The sequence below is a fragment of the Danio aesculapii genome, chromosome 21, assembly GCF_903798145.1.
Source record: "Danio aesculapii chromosome 21, fDanAes4.1, whole genome shotgun sequence".
Taxonomy (NCBI): Eukaryota; Metazoa; Chordata; class Actinopteri; order Cypriniformes; family Danionidae; genus Danio; species Danio aesculapii.
The window spans coordinates 2805268-2823111 of NC_079455.1; the positions used below are offsets into that span (position 1 = coordinate 2805268).

General features: G+C 37.0%; 2 protein-coding genes across 2 annotated transcripts in view; both read left to right on the forward strand.

Moving 5' to 3' along the window:
• Positions 1-191: 191 nt before the first annotated feature.
• Positions 192-12470, forward strand: tmem185 (transmembrane protein 185). Its single transcript, XM_056446681.1, has 7 exons — positions 192-313; positions 1556-1732; positions 4492-4702; positions 7288-7371; positions 7944-8120; positions 10621-10744; positions 11224-12470. Exons 1-7 carry the CDS (start codon positions 276-278, stop codon positions 11466-11468), a joined length of 1056 nt encoding a protein of 351 aa, XP_056302656.1. The 5' UTR covers positions 192-275; the 3' UTR covers positions 11469-12470.
• Positions 12471-16505: 4035 nt separating this feature from the next.
• stk26 (serine/threonine protein kinase 26) overlaps positions 16506-17844 on the forward strand; it is a 32041-nt gene continuing 30702 nt past the window's right edge. The window contains exon 1 of the mRNA XM_056446668.1: positions 16506-16911. Coding sequence (XP_056302643.1) covers positions 16870-16911 — 42 coding nt within the window. The 5' untranslated portion in view covers positions 16506-16869. The remainder of the gene's footprint in view (positions 16912-17844) is intronic.

The following is a 17844-nucleotide window of genomic DNA, read 5'->3' on the forward strand; positions in this document are numbered from 1 at the left end:
ATTTCCCTATTTAGAATTTGCATATAATACTTTTCTCAAGTTATATTATTAGATGATGGAGGTCTAAACCAACTTTAAATCAGTTTTCCATCCAGTGGCGGGAACGGGCCAGTGTGACATAAACAGCGCCTCCCGGTGGCCAGGGCTCGGCAGGCCCTGAGTGACGTCACAATGTTTGTGGTGGCGTTTGCCAACTGTCTGCTCTGATGTGAGTGCCAGTCAGCTAGCCAGCCTCTCCTTTTCACTTCATGTAACTATGGTCTGAAGAGGAAACCATGAATCTCCGAGGCGTTTTCCAAGATTTCAACCCCAGGTAAAAAAAAAATCTGTGGGAGTTACGCAAACTCCGAAACGCAGCGTTTTGTTTTGCTTTTTATCTAAACGCCTCCTTTCACTTTGTTAGCCTAGCTGCTAATGTTCACCGTGAAGGCCTGGCGGATTTGACTTGGCGTACTTTAGCAGCCAGTTCATCAGATAAAGATTAGTTTTAACATTTAAACGGACTCTCCTTTGACACTTTATTGTTCACACAGTGGCTTTAAACTCTGCTCAGGAACCGTGACACGGCAGTCTGTGTTATAATTGAGGCTGTTTGTGTTTTGTTTATGTTTTTTCCTCTCAGTCAGGCCTGTGTCGCGATCTGACAGAAGTGTGTAAGTTTGACAGATGCTCTAAAACAGTTAGTTGTAAAAACAGAATAGCAGTCACATTTATAAAACTACGACATATAAGGCTATTATCTACACTCACCGGCCACTTTATTAGGTACACCTGTCCAACTGCTCGTTAACGCAAATTTCTAATCAGCCAATCACATGGCAACAACTCAATGCATTTAGCCATGTAGACATGGTCAAGACGATCTGCTACAGTTTAAACCGAGCATCAGAATGGAGAAGAAAGGGGATTTAAGTGACTTTGAATGTGGCATGGTTGTTGGTGTCAGACGGGCTGGTCTGAGTATTTCAGAAACTGCTGATCTACTGGGATTTTCACGCACAACCATCTCTAGGGTTTACAGAGAATGGTCCAAAAAAGACAAAATATCCAGTGAGCGGCAGTTCTGTGGGCGCAAATGCCATGTTGATGTCAGAGGAGAATGGCCAGACTGGTTCTAGCTGATAGAAAGGCAACAGTAACTCAAATAAACACTCGTTACAGCCAATGTCTGCAGAAGAGCATCTCTGAACGCACAACACATCCAACCTTGAAGCGGATGGGCTACAGCAGCAGAAGACCACACCGGGTGCCCCTCCTGTCAGCTAAGAACAGGAAACTGAGGCTACAATTCACACAGGCTCACCAAAACTGGACAATAGAAGATTGGAGAAACGTTGCCTGGTCTGATGAGTCTCCATTTCTGCTGCCACATTCAAATGGTCGGGTCAGAATTTGACGTCAACAACATGAAAGCATCAATCCATTCTGCTTTGTATCAATGGTTATTATTTTTTTTATCAGAGTGGTAAACACCTTTCACGCTGGTCTGTAACTCACCATTCAACCAGAAAAAGAGGAAGACTCTGACTGTTGTGTGTGTTGTGTGCTCCTGCAGTAAGTTCCTGATCTACGCGTGTCTGCTGCTCTTCTCTGTGCTGCTGTCACTGAGGCTGGATGGCATCATCCAGTGGAGCTACTGGGCCGTGTTTGCGCCCATCTGGCTCTGGAAGCTCATGGTCATCATCGGGGCGTCTGTGGGCACCGGAGTGTGGGCTCACAACCCGCAGTACAGGTCAGACTCTGCCTTTATCTGCTGATGATGAACACAAAAGCTTGTAGGTTTTGCAAAAAGAAGGCTTCAAGTAAATTATAGTCACTTTTTATTTTATATTATTTTTACTCCATATTATTTTGGGTTTTGTTGACCCAAAAAATAGTCATCCTCCACTTGTTCCAAACCTGCTTGGGTTTCTTTCTTCTGTTAAAACACAAAGGAAGATATTCTGAAGTAATGCTGGGGGAAAGCAGCCATTGGCGTCCATAGTATATTTGTTGTTCATACTATGTCTGATTTTATTCCATTGTTCTTCAGAAAGTCTTATTATGTGCTCAACAGAAGAAATTCATTCCAGTTTAAGGTAGCATGAAACTGAAAAAATATGCATTATTGTTATCGATTATTGCGATTAACGATATTTCTTACGATATAACATGTCCCTAGAAAAATGCTGTTTTTATTAGCTTTGTTTTTAAAATATTTATGTAATGAAATCAAAATAAACAGGTAAAAGATATTTTTTAGATCTAAGTCTCATCCGGGCATCTAAAATAAAGTTGTTATTTTTATTTTATGTGCATAAGTATTCTCGTTGCTTGATAATATTTTGATTGACCCATCAAAGTAGGGATGTGGGCTGGAATGAGTCGCGACCCTTGGTGTGGAGGTGAGGGAGCTCTCGGATCTCAGTCAAATTATCTTAATTTGATTAGTTTCGAAGATTTCAGGGGATTATTATTATTATTAAGTTATTATTAGGCCCACACAGAATCTGCACGTGTAGAGTTCCGCAGATTTTTAGCCCATCATTCGTTTTGTTTATTTACTTGTGTAAATGTGTGTAAATTTATATTTATTCAGTTTTTAAATTAATTTTAGTAATAATATTGACTAATATGAAAAATTCATATGATTTATTTACAATACAGCTTGTGAAGTAATATTTTCTGTCTTTTAGTAGAGATGTTATATGAGAGACTTGCTTTGTTTACCAAATAAAGTGAATCTAATTGGTTTTGCATTGTAAATATTATAAAAGTTAAAAGGCAAGTTTTTCGTAACGATACTCCCAAAATAATTCCGCATAAATCTGCAGATTTTTAACAAAATTCTGTGCTGAAATAGCAAAAAATGTCCACAGGTTTTGTATGGCTCTGGTTATTATTTACAGCCTTTTTATTTTTAGGTGAAATTTGCCTTTAATATGATAAAGGCTACTTGTTTAATTGAATTAATTTCCAAGGCCTCCAATCATCAGCATAACCACAAGTTGTTGAATGACTAAGCCCCCGTTTACACTACTACGTTTTAGGTTTAAAACGCATAAGTTTTGCTACGGCTATGCCATCCGTCCACATTCACTACGCTGGAGTTTTCGAGCCCTGAAAACGGAGCATTTTGGAAACGCTGCTGCTCCATGTTAGTGTGGATGGGGGGAAAACAGAGGCGGGGCTGCAGACATTCGTCTATCTGATTGGGGCTTTTTCCTCAATATTAAGTAGCCTACACATAGTTCAGTCTGCATTTTCTCCTTGTAAGTTCAGACTTCGCAAGTTTGATATGGAAAACAAACTCCCGAGGACACGTCGGGTAAATCTCCAAAGGGAGCAGTGTACTTTATAACCTCATTCACATCACCCTGGCTATGCTGTTTCACTATCTTAACAATACAATGAAAACGTGTAGCTGCCTATTTATTTGAGCGTCATCTTCACTGTAGGCATATTTATAACAAAACGGAGCCGATAACATCACTGCCTCCTTTAGTTTTCATTGAAAATATGAAACACACCCTCTTTTTCATTGAATATCAGTTTTAATAATCAATAATGGCCATTTATAAAAGTATAACGTACAATAAACTTACACAATATAGGAAATAAAGGCAAGCAATCAGTCAAATGTGCAGAATCAGTGTCCGCGGTTACATTAATTACTATATTAACCTAACGTATCTTTGCGCTCAGTCAAACACGTTACCTGAGAACAAGTAATAGATTCAAAAGACCAAAGTAGTGGAATATGTCGCTAGATAAACAAGATGAATTAAATCTCTCGTTTAACAAATATACTGAGATTAGATCCTGCGGTAAATCCTTGATGAACAGTCCGACGCGCACAGCTCTCATTTGGGTATGTGCTCAAAGCACGCTGCGGTGCTTGCCAGAGTGTGTTTGTGTGGTCACGTGATGTGCGTTTTCACCATTTTAATGTAGACGCAGAGTTGTTCGGAAACACTGGGTGCCAGTGTGGACGTGGATCGTTTTCGTTCTAAACGTCATTTTAAAACTACAACGTATTCGTGTAAACAGGGCCTAAAAGGCATTATAATTGAGTTTTAGGATGCACAAATGAACACTGGAGTCTCCTTAGACTGCCTTCTTCTGTGACGCTTCTTTTGACATTTTCAGTTTTTCACACGGATAATGTTAAATTTGCATCTGCCACTATGCTGACACACAGGCATTTGTAGCTCCGCCCTCTTTTGAAAAGTGCACAATCTCATTTGAATTTAAAGCGACAGTCGCCAAAACAGCTCAATTAGGATCAAAGCCTACAAGAGTCAGTTTCAAAGAGTTAAAACATTATCTGGGTGGTATTTTGAGCTGAAACTTCACACACACACACACACACACACACACACACACACACACACACACACACACACACACACACACACACACACACACTGACATTAGAGCCTAATATGTCTACTTAAAGACTTGAGTTGTGTGTTTGTCCATGTGAGTAATGCAGTGTGCTGTGTTGTCCAGGGCTGAAGGGGAGACGTGTGTGGAGTTTAAGGCCATGCTGATCGCAGTGGGGATCCACCTGCTCCTGCTCACCTTCGAGGTGCTGGTCTGCGAGCGTGTGGAACGGGCTTCGATCCCCTACTGGCTCCTGGTGTTCATGCCGCTCTTCTTCGTCTCTCCTGTGTCAGTGGCAGCGTGTGTGTGGGGATTCAGACACGACCGCTCGCTGGAGGTATTCACAGCCATAGACAAAGACCGGTCTGTGACAGATTAATACTGTGTCCCAATTCGTACACTATCCATCCTAAATAGTAGTCGAAAATAGAGTTAGTATGTCCCAAACTGCAGTATGCTGAAAAGAGCATGCAAAATGTTTCAAGATGGCCGACTGTTTCCATTGGAAATTGAAAGTGTAGACCCATCCATACTCTAACCGCTAATATTGCCCATGAGAAATTGTGTATTGGACATGAATTTGATTAGAACTACAAACTCTTAAGTGTAAAAAGTGTAAACAAACTACAAACATGGCTGACACGCAAGACCAACCGTCAAGAAGAGAGGTTTTGGCAAAGGTGTTTGAATGACTATTAATTTATCTCGCCTACTGGTAAATATTTAAGTCATGTTTTTTTTTTGTGTTGTATTTCTTTCGCAACCACAATGTGAGCTTCTATAGTCCTTTTTCTTGGCAGCTGCATGGAGGGCGGCATATCGACCAGCGTCTTCCGGTAGAATGTTTAGAACTTCCGCTTGCAGCGTTTACAAATGGTAATTTGCGCTCCGAAAATGGGTTTCAATAGCGTTTTGAGTGGATTACGGAGTGTTTTTGTGACACACAAATTTGAAAGGTGTGTGTTAAAGCCTTTATAATCTGTCAGATGTGGTTCAAGCGCGAGAGAAAAACTTTCTCCTTCACGTGTCTCCAGTCAGATATACAGTGTGTGTGTGTGTTTTCCCGGCCTGTCAGCTGTTAGTTCAGCGGCTCTTCAATACACACACGCACGCACGCACGCAATACGTTACTGCATTATAGTATATAATCCAGATTACTGGCATGAAACTTAACAGAAATGCAACTGATACTCCGCTGGCTGATGACTCTAATCGTGAGCTGTTTATGTTTCATTTAGTGTATTGTGTAGCATTTACCACGGTTTGTGTTTTTCTGTCATTTCACTTTATTTTCACTTTGTGACACTTATTCAATCCGTGTGTCAGATGGACAGTACAGGCTACATTTGTTTGGGTTGTTTATATATTTGAAAGAAAGGGAAAATGTTGACTATTAGCGATGACGAGGCTTCATTTACACCGCGCAAGATGCCGTCTGACAACGAGGGGAAAATGCCTCACGGCAGTTATTTTCCATCCCATTAGATCGCATTTTTTTAATAATCAGTCCAGGAGGTGGCGCTGATCGACAACAGTATTAGTTCAAAGATGATAAAAGCAGGTAAAATAGATTAAAACGTTTCTAAACTGTCAAAATGTGACCGTTTATACGCATCAGCTGCCGACCGGAAGTTCATAGCATTCTCCTTGCGCATACATGCAAAGCATGATGGGTAATTTTACGTTCTAAGAAAAAGGTCTATAAAGACGACTTTATATTGCATAATTATCCAAAGACCTGAGGAGATTTCTCTGCATGAAACACTCACGGATGGCGGATTAACCTGCTGCTGCATTTCCAATGTGGTGGGAAATTAAATATGTAATTAAGTATGCGAATTGGGACGCAGCATGAGGCTGCATTTTAATAAAACATCCCAACTTTTCTGGAATTCGGGTTGTACAAAATTATGAACAGAAATGTACAAAAAAAAACATAAGGTAGTCTCTTTTGGCTCTGCATATGACCCGCATGATCTCAAGTTTGTCTCCTATATATACACACATTCAGCGGGGGAAATATTGAACACGTCATGTTTTTTTTCTGGGAATAATATTTCTAAAGGAGCTGTTGACGTGGAATTGAACCAGATTTTGGTGAAAACCCAAACTATACAGACATAAAAATAAAACGACACAAATCTGAGAAATGAGTTGTGTGTAATAACAATGGTACAACAGAAGGAGAAAGTGCTGAACTACTGAAAAGTGTTTAATACTTTATATAAAAGGCTTTTCAAATGAGGGCAGCTTAAAGACGCCTCTCATATGGAGAATGAAGTCACATGCATTGCTGAGCTGTGAGTTTAGACTTCAACAGAGTGTCAAAATCTTGATGGCTCAGTGAATCTCATCTGTCAAATCTGAGCTTTATTTTGTATTTTCTATTGGATTCGGGTCAGGTGATTGGTTGGGCCATTCTACAGCTTGATTTTTCTTTCTCTGAAAGCATTTGAGAGTCTCCTTGGCTGTGTTTTGGATCATTGTCTTGCTGAAATGTCCAGCCTTGGTTCATCTTCATCATCTGCTAATGCAGATGTTGGACTGAAGCAGCTGATATTCATTTACACTGAGGAAGAGCAGAGGGTTGCTGGAGAACTACTGAGAGATTTCAGCTGCTGTCTGGGCTTTTCACCTTTCTTTCTTCATGTGTTCAATAATTTTTCCTTGTGTCATTTCATTTATTACACAGAACTTCATTTGTAAACTAATTAGTTTAGTTTTCCTTGCATGTATGGTATTCTTTGGTTGTTGTCAACATCTGGGAAAAGCTTCAAGTCAACGTCACCTTTAGAAATATGTTTTCTAAACAAAATGGTGACGTGTTCAATACTTATTTTCCTCGCTGTAGAGCTCTTTAGAGAGATGCTTTACACATGATTGTATACTTTCCCTCTGTCTCTCTCTGTGTTTTCCCATCAGCTGGAGATTCTGTGCTCTGTAAATATTCTTCAGTTTATCTTCATCGCTCTGAAACTGGATAGGATCATCAACTGGCCGTGGCTGGTAAGAGCAGCAGCTTCACTAATTGACTTCTGACAGAGTTCATCTTTAGCACAGAGATCTGATGTGTGTGTGTGTGTGTGTGTGTGTGTGTGTGTGTGTGTGTGTGTGTGCGTGTGTGTGTGTGCGTGTGTGTGCGTGCGTGTGCGTGCGTGTGCGTGCGTGTGCGTGCGTGCGTGCGTGCGTACGTGTGGGGGGGGGGATTGCGTGTGTGCGTATGTATGCATGTGTGAGAATGTATGTGTGTATGCGTATGTGTCCATGTGTGTGTGTGTGTATGTATGTGTGCGTGTGTGCATGCATGTGTGTACGTATGTGTCCGAGCTTGCATGCATGCGTGCTTATGTATGCATGTGTGCGTGTCATATGTATGTGTTTCGTGTGTGCAAATGTGTGTGTGCACATGCGAATGTGTGCACGTGTATGTGTGCGTGCGTGTGTGAATGTGTGTGCGAGCGTATAGATGTATGTGTATATGTATGTGTGTGTGTATGCGTGTTTATGCGTGAATGCATGCATGTGTATGTGTGTGAGAGTGTATATTTAAGTGTGTACATGTGTGTATTGTTCTCCAGGTGGTATGTGTGCCGCTCTGGATCCTCATGTCCTTCCTGTGTCTGGTGGTCCTCTATTATATCGTGTGGTCTGTGCTGTTTCTGCGCTCGATGGATGTGATCGCGGAGCAGCGGCGCACCCACATCACTATGGCCATCAGCTGGATGACTATAGTCGTGCCCCTGCTCACTTTTGAGGTTTGATTATGACACCAGTCATTTTCATTCAGGCAGTACAGTGGAGATGCTCAGATTGGCTTCAGTAGAGATTGAGGATTGGTTTTTGTAGTTTATTTGTATAGCGCTTTTCATAATTAATATTAATAATAATAAAAAGTGTACATTACTGCATTACTATCAAAATCAGAACAGTTAAGGTTATGAGTTACCATAACTTTATTAGTTACTAATAACTTTAATATTTAAAATATGATAATATAAATGGGTCAAAGACAATAAGAGGTTCAAGCATTAAAACAATAGTGTAATACAGCTTTACAACTACACATTAGCATGTTCCATTTCATTTTTATATTAAATTTCTTTCTATTTTTAGCACACCCCATAATGTCCATGATTTTTAAGAAAATGACAACACTAGAAAATCAGAAGTTCAACATTATCTTCTGTTGGATTCCAGGTCATATGGGACTACGTGGAAATGAACTGGCAGATGAAACTGCGAAAAAGGCTGTCTCCTTAAATGTGACCGAATGTTTAATTCCTCCTGATGACTTGAAACCCACCATCGATTTGTACATAAACGAAACATGGCAAAGAGAATGGGACAACTGCATCAATTTATATGATTTCAAGTTATATGAAATTAACCCGAAAATAAATGAAAGACATTTAGCAAATTATAATTTCGACACCAGGCATGATCAGACGGTCTATACCTGATGTCGAATTGGGCATTCTAGGTTGACATATTTATTAAATAACGAAGAATCACCTAAATGTGATAACTGCCAGACTGCTCTCACCATCAAACATCTTTTGTTGGAATGTAGAAGTTTAAATTCCATTAGACAACACTTTTATAAGGAGAGCACTTTGAAGGACATTTTTAAAAAGGTTCCACCGGGAAGAGTTTTACATTTTTTTTATCAAAAATAAAACTGAAAAATCATATTTAACTTTGAATAATTTTTTTTGTGAATTTTATGTATTTATATTTTATATATTTGTATAAGTATTTTTTTTTATTTATTTATATATATATTTTTTTATATAATACGAATTTGTTTTTATCATGTAATATTTTAATGTATATCCATTTGGCCACGAAATAGCCATAAGTTGCTGATGTGGCAATAAATATGTAATAAATAAATCTATTTTTAGCAAAAATTCAGTAATACTAAAATGTAATAAAGTAATACATTTTTACCATGATTTATCACTCAAAATGTGTTTTTTTTTTTTTTTTTGTCACAATCCTTCAAACCAGTCGGTTTTACCCATTTCCCAGCTTGAAATTAATTCATTTTGATCTAATAAAATGTACAGTACGTGTATATTTAAAATGTTTTCATATGGAACTTCCAGTCAAGCCAATTGTACTTATTATAATTTGAATTCAATTTCACCAACTGGTAATAAAATTAATTAAAATAAAATATAATAAAATCTTTTGTTTATTAGCTGAAATCAAAGTTCATTGTTGACCCAGATGCAACGTATTTTATGTTTAAGTGTTTATATATAAAGAACAATATGTAAAAAAAAGTTTTATTAATGCTATTTGCATACAGTACTTGTAGATTGAACTATAGAATATACAGTGCTCAACATAAATTAGTACACCCCATTTTGTAAATTAATATTTTTTTCCCATTTCTCAGTGAATATAGGTCATATATTTTGGTGCATTTGAGCTAAACAGATTTGTTAAATGGCTATCTTAATTAAAATAATATTTTAGTCACTGAACATCTTTAGAAATAGAAAGAGAGTATATTTAAATTCAATATTTTTTCTCTAACACATAAATTTGCATGTGTTGATTTTTGGAGCGTTATCATACCTTATTTTGTCAGATTAGCTGCAGATTTGGCTTCAGCGCTGAATAATCTAATGTATATGCACATTTAATTTAAATGAGAGATTTGTGAGAGGTGTACTCGTATATGTTGTGTGTATATATATATATATATATATATATATATATATATATATATATATATATATATATATATATATATATATATATATATATATATATATATATATATATTAGTATAAAACGAAAATATATAAAAAAGTCAGTAATGTTGTCGTATTATCATTTTAATAATGCTATCGTTTAATTATATTTTAAAATTCTAATAATCCTGGCAATAACATTCTTTAAGAAATCAGTCTGTCATAATGACTTGCAGTTCAATAAACATTTCATATAATTATCAGTGTATTTTGTTGGAAACTGATGCATTTTTATGATGCAGAGTTATTTGATGTAATAGAATTGTTATTTGCAATTATTTCAGTTGGTGGACCAAAATAGACAATAATACTAAAAAGCAACATATTTTAATTAGAATAGATTAACGATCCATATAATTAGTGATTTTAAAATGCTCACACCTATGGCAGAATCACAGAAGGATGGCTGGTAAACGGGTTTGAATGGCATGATTGTGAGAATGTTCATTAAAGTGTGGAGACTCATCATCAGTGTTTGTGTTGCTTTCAGATTCTCCTCGTCCACAAGCTAGATGGTCATTATAGCTCCAACTACGTCCCGGTGTTTGTTCCTCTGTGGGTTTCTTTAGTGACTCTAATGGTGACCACATTTGGCCAGAAAGGAGGCAATCACTGTACGTGACGTTTCTTATTATTGTGTGTGTATGTGTGTTTTCTACTATTTATAGTCTAATGGGTTATATTTGAGAATATTTTATATATATATATATATATATATATATGAGAAATATCACACAAGTAGCAGTGTGATATAGATGTAAATCCACACTGGTGGGAGGCATACGTTGGCTCGTGGCCACAGGCCGACGATATATAGCCATATCCCACTGCTACTTGTGTGATATAGTGTTTATACAAGAGTTCGACGGCATAATCGTGTATATAAAAAAGAAAATCAAACATGGAGAGTCTCAACAACTCTTAATTCAGACTTCAACTGTATATTTACATTAAAGCCCTTTTAAAGGAAGTAGCCATGCATAGAAAGAATAGTTCTTAGTGCAGTTGCCATGATTAACACTTCCCCTCTCTCTCTCTCTCTCTCTCTCTCTCTCTCTCTCTCTCTCTCTCTCTCTCTCTCTCTCTCTCTCAGGGTGGTTTGGCATCCGTAAAGACTTCTGTCAGTTTCTCCTGGAGCTCTTCCCGTTCCTCAGGGAATATGGCAACATCTCCTATGACCTGCACCACGAGGACTCAGAGATGTCTGAGGAGCTGCCCATTCACGAGGTGCCCAAAATTCCTACCATGTTTCGCAAGAAGACGGGTGTGGTGATCACCCAAAGCCCTGGGAAATACTTTGTGCCCCCACCAAAACTGTGCATCGACATGCCAGACTAACATTATAGCTCTCGTATACAGTATAGCACTATGCACTGGGATTCGCTTCGTTACGTACTGTTGAAGACGGAAACAACAATCCCGTTAAACTCGGCTCTTGTTTCCTTAAAAAAAAAAAATAGCTGCGCAAACGGACCTGTTGAATTCAGGAGCGCATCGGTCGAACTTTCCTGACCACTCTCTCGAAGGACTCCCAGAGAGATACCGTCTGTAAATAAGTGTGTTTTTTACAAGGTGTCAGATATTTTCTGTATTTTAAACAAAATGTTCATCGCTCTTAGGTTTTCTAGCTTCGCTAGCGCTGTACTGAATGGATTTAGAGATTTCATGACCGTTCCTCATTTCCACTGGGATCACAGCGTTGGTGGTTGAACAACAACAACAACAGTGTGAAAAATAGCCAAAAGAGTTTACCATATTTTGTGAGTCATGTTTATTTATGCTTTTGAATTGCTTTATTATTGATCTTACCTGCAAAGATTTATGATGTTGAAATAGTGACTTTTATTGAGATTTTAATTAGTTTGGTATAGTCCGTATTAGTGTTGTCACGATACTAGAATTCAGTACCAATTAATACTGAAATTTTCAAAACATCCATTTCTCGCTAATATTTGAGTGCTGTTGAGCTCGTTCTTAAACCGCGCTGATTTGCCATTGTGTTCACATGCTCAACAGAAATGGCTGTGATTGGCTGTGAAGGCCATTAGTTCACCGAACTCACCGCTGTTTCCTGAATGTGTTGTGGAGAGTTGCGCTGGATCTCAATGTATATCCTTTAAGTTTCAAAAAAGAAGCTGAGGTCTTCGAAGTTTTCAAGTTATAAATGTAAACACAGATACAGGGACAGTTGAGCGTATTAAAGCCGCAAAGATCAGCTGTTCTGTCTATGAGCTGACATATGAGCGACCCCGCTTATGAATAAACTTCACTGCTTTAAAACACTCCTGTGTCCCTGTATCTGTGGTTACACTCAGTAAACAGCGGTGAGTTAGGTAATCTGATGACCTTTACAGCCATTTCTGTTGAGCATGTGAACACAATGGCAAATCAGCGTTGTTTAAGAACTTGCTCAACAGCGCTCAAATGTTAGCGGAAATTAACGTTTTTAAAATTTAAGTATAGATTTGTACCGAAAATTTCAGTATCCTGACACTAGTCCAGGGATGTCAAAGATTGTTCCTGGGGGTTTAGTTTCAACCCTGCTCCAACATGCTTACCTGTAGGTTTCAAACGAGCCTGCAGGACTCAATTAGTTTGACCAGGTGTGTTTAATTAGGGTTGGAACTAAACTGCGCAGAGCTGTGGCCTTCCAGGAATTGAGTTTGACACCTATGCACTAGTCCGTATTAGTGTATGGTGCAAAAACCTGCTAAAATTTCTGTTATTATACAGACCTAATTATTTATTTTTATATATATGTATATATAATTGAAACTAAATATTGTTTCAAACTGCTAAATTGTCATTAAAAGTCACTTTGCTGAACTGCAGAGTTAAATTTTCAATATCATATTCAATATCAACACAGCAGAGATAAAGGTCCCATAATGCAATCTACATGTGTAAATAAACAGTATAATAATAAAGCAGTGAACCACAAAATACAGAAACTGTTATTTAACGGTTTGTATGTTTTTTTTTTACAGTAAACATCAGTATAAAAACATTCAATTACTCAATCAGAAGTGAACAGATTCATTTCTTTAACCTTATTTAAATGCGGTAAACCAGTGAAAATGATAAGAGAACACTTGGCCTCGGATGTGTTCAATACATCTGTTGTTTCTAAAAAAATATATAACATTAATTGGACTTTTGTAATGACACAGATTACAAGTGTACTTTATAACCTGTTCATTTAAAGCAACAGTTCACCCAAAAATGGACATTTTGTCACCGTTTACTCACACCTTTCTTGTTTTATTTCTTCTGTTTGAACACAAAGATATACTGAAGAAGAAAAACAGCCATTGACTTCAATAGTATTATTTAGTTCCTGCTATGGATATCAATGACTGCTTTTTTCATCATTCTTCAAAATATCTTCCTTTGTGTTCAACAGACGAAAGAAACTCATGTGTGATTTTGTACATTTTTGGATGAACTGTCTCTCTAATAGCCCGTACACTTGGGAATCTTTATTGATGAAATAATCACTGGCTAACAGAACTGTTTACTGTATATTCCCTCTCAGTGACCTTCTAATGATGTTTAACTGCTGTTTTAAGTGTTGACCGGTTGCAGTATGTTTCCAGATTAAACAAGCTGTATTTTTTTCCTCTCATCTTCTCATACTGTGATTGAAAAAACAAAAAAAAACAGCAGAGGGTTTCCTTCAGTCGCTCGCTCAGCTGGTCTGAGTCAACAGTAATGTATAGGGGTTTGTCTTTTGTAGACGTGGACCAATATGACGGTTTTTATGACCCTTTTTTTCCCTCTCTGTATACTTTTACGGCTCTTGTTGTTCTTTCCTTGTGTCCATTCCTTCATTAAGGCAAGATAAACCGTAGCTCTTGACAGTGCCTCACAATAATTAAACTCTTACTGTTGTAATGCTGTCTGAGTGTTTATTTGTTTTACATCTGTTTCTCTTCAGAATTATGCATTATTTTACAACCATTTCTCCCAAAAAATACCTGAAATACTGATCCAGCTGACCACAGTACACGTTTCCACTGTGATGGTCCCTCCCAGATGCCTCCAAGGCCAGAAAAGTCAACGGTGCTTCTGGACACTGTTAACATAGGGCTTCCTTTTGACAGCGTTTTAATTGCCATTTGTAGGTTTAACTACGTATTGTGGTACTTGACAAAGGTTTGCCGCAGCAGTCCTGAGCCCATGTGGTGATATGGCTTATAGTTGAATGAGGATTCTTGATGCAGTGCTGCCTGAGGGGTCGGAGATCACGGTTGTTCAGCTTAGGCTCGCGCCCTTGTCCTTTACGCACTGATTCTCCTCCAGATTCATTGAATCTTTCAATGTTATTCTGCACTGTTGAAGGTGAAATATCCAAATGTCGTCCTATCTTTCTTTCCTATCTATCTTTTTCAATCATTTTCTCAGGTATTTGTTGGCAAACTGGCGATCCTCTGCCCATCTTTGCTCCTAAAGGACTAGACTTTTCTTGGATGCTGCTTTTATACCAAATCACAACTTATTTTTTTGCTCTGAGGCATCTGGGATATACCATCACACAGTGGAAACAAGTACTGTAGTCAGATGAATCAGTATTTCAGCTATTTTTGGGGTAAAATGGACGCCGTGTGCTCCAAACCAAAGAAGGATCATCCACTGTTACCAGCAACAAGTCCATAAGCCAGGGTCTGTTATGGTATGGGGTTGTGTCAGTGCTCTTGGCAAAGGTAACTTGCACTTCTGTGATGCACCATTAATGCTGATTAGGAGATTTTGGAGCACAATATGCTGCCTTCTTTTCCAGGGACACCCATGCACATTTCAACAAGACAATGCAAAACCACATTCTGCACACATTACAGAGTCCTGCTGAGGAGGAAGAGGATACAGGTACTTGAGTGGCCTGCCTGCAGTCCCGACCTGTCTCCAATAGAGAATGTGTGATGCATTTTGAAATGCAAAATGCAACAACGAAGAGCAAAGAGGCAGTCAAGCATATTTTTTTGTAAACAACGAGTAAATCTGATAATGTGCCTGATGAAAAGATATCTCAAAACCAAGTGAATGGATCAGGATAGTGGGAGACAGAAGCAAAGCGATCTCAAGTCAGACAAAAAAAGACAGGAGAGGTAACGGTGGGCTCTTTTTGAAGATTAGACTCATTTCATTATTATCTCTGGTTTAAAAACAAAATATACAAAAACTATACCAACGGGTACATAAATAAAACATCGCTCGAAGAGATTACACAATTTAGAAATTTCAGCTGTTTGGCGCATTTCAGTAAGGTATTTTTTTTTAAAGGTAAAAGAAAAAGTAATGGTGCATTCAGTAGGAAAAATATAGTTTTAAAAGGTCTAACAAGAGTAATGCTTTAAAAAAGTAAGTTAAAAGTATATTTTTAAATACTTTTTAAATAATAAAATAATAATAATAAATATTAAATAAATAAATGTTTAAAAATCTGCATTTAAGTAACAAAAAATATAGTTTTAAAAAAGTTTTTCAAAAAGTAATGCATTGCAGTAAAAAATATGTAGTTTTTAAAAAGTAATGCTGCATTTCAAAAAGAAAATTGTGTAAAATGTCAAAAAAAAAGAAAAAATATAGTTAATATTTTATTTATTAATGCTGCATTTAATATATATATATATATATATATATATATATATATATATATATATATATATATATATATATATATATATATATTTTAGTAAATATTTCTGGTTTGTAAATGTACATCTATGTATATAAAATTGAGTTAATAACATAAGAAAATTAAGAATAAACATATATATATAAATATGCACTGGAGAAAGTCTTATTTGTTTTATTTCGGCTAGAAAAGCAGTTTTTAATTTTTAAAATCATTTTAATGTTAATATTATTAGCCCTCTTAAGCAATACTTGTTTCGATTGTCTACAGAACAAACCACTGTTATACAATGACTTGCCTAATTACCCAAACTTTACCCTAATTAACCTAGTTAAGCCTTAAAATGTCACTTTAAGCTGAATACTATTATCTAGAAAAATATCTAGTCAAATATTATGTGCTGTCATGATGACAAAGATAAAAGAAATCAGTTATTAGAAATGAGTTATTAAAACTATTATGTTTAGAAATTAGTTTAAAAAAAATCTTTACATTAAACAGAAATTAGGGGTAAAATTAACAGGGGGGCTAATAATTCAGACTTTATGTAATCATTAATAATCAAATTTTGCTTCAAAGTTTTATAATAATTATTATTATTGTTGTTGTTTATCAAATATCATTATAGAGGAAACTGATTTTTATAATTTAGTAAGTTTAAATACAAGATACTCGACATCAAACCAATACAAACAAACCCGAGCTCCAGCGGGCGGCAGCAGCTCCAGTGACGCAGCGTCTGTTCGCGGCTCCACCCAACGGCTAAACTCAAGCACAAAACAACTTTCTCAGAGACTCATGGCGTCCAAAAGGATCTCCTGACGAACAAACTCCGCACAAACTCTCCAAACAGCCTGTAACAAGCTGTCCAAATCCGCCTGTCTCTCAAAATAACAACTAAAAGCCGTCTTTACCAAGGAATCATGGTCACCGAGTGTCGACTTTAAGGCTAACCGAGCGCTGCTAGCTCAAGAGTTTGGCGTCGCGGGGAGTTTGACGAACAGTGTAAATATAGTGTAAATACGGGACTGTTTAAGGGGAGACGAGGTGAACTTTTGTCCGTGTTTGTCCGAGAGCTTATAGTTTGACTGTGGACCGGTGGAAATGGCTCAGTCGCCGGTAGCCGTTCAAGTTCCTGGAATGCAGGTGAGTTGGTGTGGAAAGGTAACGCCAGGCCATCATCATCATCTTCATCTTCTTCATTATTGAAGTAAAGCTGGTTTTATATTCGCGCAATTGATCAGTGAGAACGTGTGACACGCTTAATAAATTGTTTACCATGTTACTTTGAAATATTAAGTCTGAAATCAGATGTAACTATGACTTAATAGCACTATTTAATTGACTGTAAACAATGTTGTACTTTAATAGTCATTGGCTGCTAATATGATTTCACTGTTCAGAATTTTGCTTGCTTTTCTGAAACTAAAAAGTTTGTGTGTAAATATAAAACCAACTTTACCTCAATATTATCTTCATCTTCAAACAGGTGACATGCTCAATATATTGTTTACCATGTTACTTTGAAATATTGGGTCTATAATCACATGTAAGTATGACTTAAACAACATTAGCACTATTTATTTGACTGAATGTTTTACTTTTATAGTCATCGGCTGCTAATATGATGTTACTATTTAGAATTTGCTTACTTTTCTGACATTATATTAAGGAGAAAGTCGGAATTTGTGCATATAAAACCAACTGTACCTCAATATCATCATCATCATCATCATCATCATCAAACAGTTTATGATTGAGGTAAAGTTGGTTTTATATTCACAGATTAGTTAAGTGAACTTGTGACATGCTTAATATATTGTTTACCATGTTACTTTGAAATATTGGGTCTGAAATCACATGGGTATGACTTGAATCAACATTAGCACTATTTGTTCAGGGTAAAGTTGGTTTTATATTCGCACATTTGGGACTTTCACCTTCTAAATATTACTTCAGAAAAGAATTCTTTGGAAATACTTAATAGGGAAATTATATTATCAGCCGATCACTATTAATGTACAGTGTCATTCATAGTCAATTAAATATGTAATGTTGTTTTGAAGTCATATTTGCATG

Bases quoted from the DNA above. Each gene is read 5' to 3' on its own strand.
- tmem185 (XM_056446681.1), top strand. From the start codon at position 276: ATGAATCTCCGAGGCGTTTTCCAAGATTTCAACCCCAG. The intron at 7,372-7,943 runs GTAAGAGCAGCA...ATTGTTCTCCAG, and splicing joins TCATCAACTGGCCGTGGCTG to GTGGTATGTGTGCCGCTCTG. The intron at 10,745-11,223 runs GTACGTGACGTT...TCTCTCTCTCAG, and splicing joins CCAGAAAGGAGGCAATCACT to GGTGGTTTGGCATCCGTAAA.